The sequence below is a fragment of the Ruditapes philippinarum genome, unplaced genomic scaffold (assembly GCF_026571515.1).
Source record: "Ruditapes philippinarum isolate M1 unplaced genomic scaffold, ASM2657151v2 ctg643_1_1_1_1, whole genome shotgun sequence".
Lineage (NCBI taxonomy): Eukaryota > Metazoa > Mollusca > Bivalvia > Venerida > Veneridae > Ruditapes > Ruditapes philippinarum.
Window position 1 is genome coordinate 250 of NW_026855860.1, and position 7,616 is coordinate 7,865.

The 7,616-nt window shown below is 31.7% G+C and overlaps 1 protein-coding gene across 1 annotated transcript; it reads right to left on the minus strand.

Moving 5' to 3' along the window:
* Window positions 1–1,138: 1,138 nt before the first annotated feature.
* On the minus strand, window positions 1,139–2,848 carry LOC132744643 (uncharacterized). The gene has a single exon (XM_060733403.1). The coding sequence runs from the start codon at window positions 2,846–2,848 to the stop codon at window positions 1,139–1,141; it is 1,710 nt and encodes a 569-aa protein (XP_060589386.1).
* Window positions 2,849–7,616: the final 4,768 nt, after the last annotated feature.

Consider the following 7,616-nt stretch of genomic DNA (forward strand, 5'->3'; position numbering starts at 1 on the left):
ACTGTGTTCGTGGCGTAAAGGGGTATAACTAAAGATCACTTATGCTGTCAATCTGCAAAAAGCGGTGACTTCCCTTACAATGATGAAACGGTGAACAAATTAAAAATAATAATACATGTAAATGCTTTCATAGAATATGTGACAACATATGTCAAATTTCCATATAAAACATAAAATACACGAGGGGCTATTTACATTTGTAACACATTCTTAAGAATTAAAACATATCGTGTGTGAACATAATTCAGACGTAAATATATTGTATTAAAGATATAATTACGCTCATCTTTAGGTTAGATATTTTTATGCAGAAATTTATTGAAATCCTTACTGAAATTTATTTTTGAAACAATAGAATGCAAAATAGAATGCAAAAACTATGTTTGGGAAGCTACATTCCATTTTACTGGACAAATGATTTGGTTATTGCTTTTTAATGGCACTTTATATTCATACTGTGTTTACCAATAGTTTTATAGAGTTTAAAACGACAAAATATGCAAAAATAGCCTTTACTTAGTTAGTCATGCAGTAGACAAATAGTAGTCAACATTTCTAATTCAGCCATTTTTCGCAAATAACATGTAATTTATTACTTTAAAATTGAATCATTTGACTTTTCCTAAAATCAGAGTAACTTTTTTCTCAAGTTTTATTTTCTTGAAATATATTGGCTCATCTGGTAGCATGCAGCTCTAAGTGTTTCATAAAATTATCATTGTTTTAATTAAAATATATTAAATAATAATTATAATTAAAATTATAATTATAATTAAAAGTGTACACATTTGTTAATAAATGTAATGCAGTATCATTTTAATTATCCCGATTACAAATAAAAATAATTAAAAAAAATGTTATTTTCCACTGACTACACCTTATGGTATATTTTAAGAATTGATGATAGATTAATGAGTTTTCAACAAACCCCTGATGTAAGTGCACAGTATTATTTCCAACAAGAACTTTGGGCAATTCTAAAACTCACTTTCCAATAAATTAATTGTAATGTCTTTCAAATGTACATTTCTTTAATATTTTATTCTATATATGTAACACATATAATAAGTTGTATGTAAGTATATTTATAAATGACTTTGCTTTTGCAATAACGAAGTCAGAACAATAGTTGATAAAGTCATGCCTGCTTGTATACCAGGATGGAGTTTCCATAATAATTACATAGATACAAAGTGGAAGTGGCATCATTAAAACAGACAGACTGCAAGGCCTTAAGTCTGTCTGTTTTAATCGGCAAGATTTTAATTTTTCTGCAATCCTGCGAAACTAGATGTAAGGTTTCATTTCCACTGCTGCAAACAAGAACTGAACCATCCTCACAAACAGTTAATGACCTCGGCCTCTGAAAACTTTCGTCCTGGTAAGTGGCAAGTAATTTGCCATCAAACGAAAATTTCATCAACGAAGAGTTGTAATGATCAGATACAAAGAAACTACTCCCACATACGTTAACCTCTACACAACCAGGCCAACCTAAAGTACCAGCTGTAATATCGCGTACAATCACTCCCTCCAGTGTCAAAATTTGAAGTTTTGGTGGTCCGACAAAAGATACCACTAATGTATTCTGGTAGTGAGCTATCCCTCTACATTCTCCGTTGACTTTTATTTCTCTGATTGATGTCAATTTCTTGTCTGTAACTGAGAGGAAATGAATCTTCTCAATAACAGGTAATGTAACTGCAATCTGGTCGGTGGCTACGAACGTTATATCCCACGGCCTAATTTTCAAGAGAATCTGTGATGAAATACTTTTTTGTTTTATGTCTACCACTTTAACGGAGGTGTTTGCATTATCTACGCATAAAAGTGAGTCTGGTGATAAAAGAAGCATGTTTGAAATAAGGGCATTTGAATGAACAATAATTTCACTATCAAATATTGGTTTAAATTCAGCAATGCTGCATTCCTTTGAAAGATTGTAAGAAACTAACTTTGAAAAAAGCTTTCCCAGAGGGCAGTTTCCAGTAACCATCGCGTTCAAGTCACTGTTACGTACAAACTTATACTCAGTAAATGCTGTTTTTACATTTTGTTTCATGTCTTGCTCTAAATCACTCAGGCGAGTTTCTGTTTGCTTTGCTTCAACAAACAGGTCAGTGGTTTTCTTTGACTGTGATGTTAAACATTCAGCAATGTCATCTAGTTCAGACTTGATAGTTATCAGCAAACACTCATTTTTAGTTATAGCACTTTCATTTCCTTTCCTTAGACGTTCACATTCCTTTAGTATTGATTGTTCCATCTTGTTTAGATAATCTTCAATTTCTTTTCGGAATCTTTTTATTTCTTGAACAGCGGAAACGAATTCTTCAGCACATACTTTCTGGTCTGTCCCTGTTGCCATTATCTTGGAATCAACCTTTGTTTGGAGTTTCTCGAGTTTGACCAGAATAGCTTTATATTCCTCGCCGTTAACGAATTCGTCAGCTATATCCGGGATAAACTCAACCTGACATGCCTTGTGGTCAATAAACAAGCAATTACCGCACCCGACTGTATCATGATCTCTGCAGAAGTACTTGATTATCTCTAATTTGTGTTTATTGCAGGTCGAAGTACATAGTTGTTTGACAGTTTGTGGTTCGACTTTCTTTGGCATATTAGCCTTATCCAGAATAGTATGATGTTTACTGACAGTTACTTTGCGGTGATATTTGATACACGTTTTACACAGATATTCCTGGCAGTTCTGACAGAAACCATCGGCTTCTAAACTCTCACCGTCAGCTTTACATGGTTGACATAACATTCCATGACATTTAGATGATCCCAAAGATGACGTTAGACCTTGAACTCTATCTCTGGTCTTTCCGGGTACCTCCATTGTCTGCAGTTTAAAGTCTTCTATAAATTATTAAAATGCTGTAATACGATATTACTTGATAAATTCAATTCGAATATATATTGTATTTTCACAATATTTAGTGCACACACCGTAGTATAATTTACGTCTAATGAAATGATATTTGCTAAAATGTTGATAAGATAATGATTTGAATTACATGTATGTTTATCTCAGTGTTATATAATATATCAATATCTCACTAATCTACCCCATGTTATCAATGTGTATTTGATATGATTGTACTTCTACATGTATGTTATTGAAATATGAGAGTACATGTATTAAAATCAAACAAAGGAGAACAAAGGCCATTGGACGTAGACTCTACAATAAACTGATCATGCAGCCGGAGTTGCGGACTTTTACTGAACTTATCCTTCAAAATTTGGTGAAATTAACGCCAATACACTGTTTAAAGCTGCTTATAGGCATATCGTCTTAAGTGATTACAGGAGCCAAATGCTGTGTCAAAACAAATGTGCACAAAAATAATATGATAGAAGTGAAAAAAAATGCTAAAGGTTATGTGACATAAACATTTTTTCTTGTTTCTTTGGTCATTAAAAGTAGCTTAATCTGGAAAAACACAGTAATGATCCGCAAGGAACTTGATTTTATTTTCTTATACAGGGCCTTTGATAAACTCAATTGTGCATTGCCCCTATCAAAGTATCTTTATTTCGGTCTCTAAGAAAAGTTATGATTAAAGTTGCATTGAACAAAATTTCGCTCACATCACTTTCCCAATGCAGAATATGGAATCAATACATATCACAAACATGTCAACTGATAATTTGTCCTGAATGAATAATCTAATCAAAATCATGTGTAGAAAGTGGCTAAATCAGTACAGGTAAAATTTTATAATAAATCATAAAACTTCTAGACATGTATCCATAGGATACGATGCACTTCCGCTGTATTGTCACAAAACATCCTGTACAAATACTTAGGAGTTTAGCATAGCACACTTAAATATTTATAAATTGTTGACACATTTAGACGGCGCGTAAATTTGCGTAAAGTTTGAAGCAGAGATTAATTGAAACAAAGAAAGTGTCCATAGGATAAAAAAAAAACCCATATTTCGTTGTATGGCCACAAAATACCGTGTGCAATAATCTTTGCGTATAAAGAATGCAGTAATTCTTTTCTAGGTACACGTGACAAAAGTCGGAATATGTTATTGGCTAAATAAAGGTTAATACGTGTAACACTGGTAAACACTAATTAAATTTTGATATGTAACAAAAAATGTGTTTATTCGCACGACGCAAATGTTCTTTGAGAATTAAATGACACTAGCAGGTAGCTAATTATTAAGACAATACATCAACTCATCAAAGCAGATAATATAACTTATTAAACACCTAATAAAATATAACCAATGTACTTTTAGCATTGTACCAGATAATGTACCAAAAGAATTCATTGCTTAAGAAATAACATCGGCCTGAGAGGTGTATATCGGCTATTTAACACCGGTTTGGAGCTTTGATGCGTAGGAATTCACCACGAAGGCAGTAGGCCTGAGTGGTTAATTTTGTCGCATCAAATTGACAAAACCGGTGTTAAATAGCCGATATACACCTCTCAGGCCGATGTTATTTCGATTTAAACACGATAAAATAAGGAAAATCACTAGCGGAAATAACTTCCGGTGCCGATTTCGTATTACGCTGTTTGATTTTCGCACCCTACTGTTGCGAAGATATATAAATTATCAAACAAAAGAAATAATAAGAAAAAAACGTTATTTATCAAGTTATCAACAATAAAAACTTACGTCGTATTGTGTTTACATCAGTGCCCCATTTATCTTTCTTGTATGTATGAAATAGTGTCAGCTTGTTTATGAATGAGTTGTTTACTTAGGATGACGTCATTACGCTGCTTACGGATTGGCGCCGTTTTGTCAAAATATTTATTAACTGATATGGATCTAATATGTGACGTTAGTGTATGTGAGATATTATTTCGGTATTGTATGAAAAGAAAACATTATACAAACTGAAAATATAAATAAAAATGCTTTTTATTGTTGCTTTAAAATGCTTTGTAAACTATACAATCGAGGGTGAAAACATAACAGCGCATACTAGTATACAAGTAGTCCCTTACCGGTGTTTATTGGAAGTTTAACACCAGTTTTTTCCTTCTTTGTCTATAGTGACAAAATCACGTGAGTGTTAGAATATGAATTTAACCTCATTTTTTTTGTTTCAGAGTGCAAAACGTCCAAACCAAATCCATATCGTATGCCATATAGCCTCGTTTTCATTTTCCGAGCCAAAAACATTCAAATAAAATTAGTATCGCTCTCCCATTTAGCCTTATTTCCATATTTAGAGACCATAATAGCTTTATCAAATGCTTATCATACTCTATCTAGGCTCGTTTTTCTTCTTGAGAGACCAACTTTCGATGTCCAAAGTAATAAAGTTCTGTCATATTATCAATAACAAAATGGTATTGTAAAATATAGTTGTCATTAAACAGTTTTAGAACAATATTGATTCTAATGAACGCGTGCACAGCTGCAAAACCTATATCAGACCAGCCTCGCACCTCTGACAGCTACGTACTTGTCGTTTTGAATCCAGCAACCTTATAATATATTATAAGTAAATTATCTTTAAAGGTCCAATATGTCTTAGTATTGTTTTTATCCCCCCCCCCTCCCGAAAGCGTTTTATTTCTAACGTCCTGTTAAAGTTTCCAAAAAGTTTTCATTGGCAAATAACAATTAATATAGTTTACGGATAAGGAATAAATAAAATGTACACAGTGACATTTGTCATTAAAATTTCATGTATATTGTTTTATATAAGTATCTTCCCGTACTTACCCTTTTCGTATTTATTCTTTTTGTATTTGAACCACAAATTACATTTTTTCATGAATATAACTATAATGTTGTTGTTATATTAATGAAATAAATGTTGTTGTTGTTGTAGTAAAATATAATGGTTAATGTATGTGCATGATTATTTATAAGCAATATATACACGATATCATGTCTCTATAGTCATTTTATTATCCTTATACAGGCAATATTACCATTGAAGCAAAAATAGAAAATGGCAAAGATAATAAGTTTATATTTTGTCTTTATTTTTTGCAGGCTGAACATTTCATAAAAAGCAAATGTGTCACAATATCTATGAAACATAAAGTAATTGACTGAAATTGAAATACAAGGGCAACCAATATAAATAAAAATCTCGCATTATTATTATAATTTGTTTGATACATTTTACTAAAAAAGGCGGTAATTTCCCTTACAATGAGGTAACAGCGAACAAATTAAATAAAATAATACATGTAAAGGCTTTCATAAGATATGTGTCAAATTTCATTATGAAACATAAAATCAAAGGAGAGCTATTTACATTTGTAACACATTCTTAAAAATTATGACATATCGTTAGTGGACATAACATAGACGCAAATATATTGCTTTGAAGATATTTAGGTAAGAATATTTATTGAAATCTAGGAAATCCTGACTGAAATTTTCTAAATTGAACAATTGTTTTTTTATTGATTTTAATGGCACTTTATATTCATATAACCCTATAGTTTTATAGAGTTAAACACTTCAAAATATAGAAAAATAACCTTACTCCGTAAGTCACAGAGTAAAGAAATGGTGATAAATAATGCAAATTCTGCCATTATTCGCACATAATATGTAAATATTACTTGAATTTTTAATCATTCTTCAAATGTAAGTAATTTTTTTCTCAAGTTTGATTTTCTATCAATATTTAGGCTTATCTGGAAGCTTGCAGCTCAAAGTGTTTAATTAAATTAACATTGTTTAAATTAAAAAAATGAATAATGATTATAATTAAAAGAATAAACATTTGTAATTGAAAATGATGACGTATCACTTGAATGATCCCGATAACAAATAAAAGTAATTTGATACAAAAAATTGTTGTTTTTTTACACTGACTTCAGCTCATTGTATACTTTAAGTATTCATGACACATTTATGAGTTTTCAACAAACCTCTTATGTAAGCGCACAGTATATTTAACCACTGCTAACAACAAAAACTGGGCCATTTTTCTCTGACGCCTCTATAAATTACTGTCCAATAAATTTGTTGTTATTTCTTATTCAAATGTACAGTTTTGAATATTTTATCATAAATATGCATCACATTTAATAATGGTTGTATGTAAGTTTATTTATAAATGACTTTGCCTTTGCGAAAATGAAAGTCAATGGTTGACAAAGTCAGGCCTGCTTGTAAACCAGGACGGAGTTTCCGAAGTTGTTACTAAGATACAAAGTGGAAGTTGCTTCATTAAACAGACAGACTGCAATCTATTAAGCCTATATGTCTCAATCGGCAAGATTTTGATTTTTCTGCAATCTTGCGAAACTAGTTTTAATGTATTATTTCCACTGCTGCAAACAAGAACTGAACCATCCTCACAAACGGTAAATGACCTCGGATACTTAAAACTTTCGTCCTGATAAGTGGCAAGTAATTTTCCATCAAACGAAAATTTCATCAACGAAGAGTTGTTATTATCAGATACAAAGAAACTACTCCCACACACGTTAACTTCTACACAACCAGGCCAACCTAAAGTACCAGCTGTAATACTGTGTACAACCTCTCCCTCCAGTGTTAAAATTTGAAGTTTTGGTGGTTCCACAAAAGATACCACCAATGTATTCTGGTAGTGAGATATCCCTCTACATTGTCCGTTGACTTTTATTTCTCTGA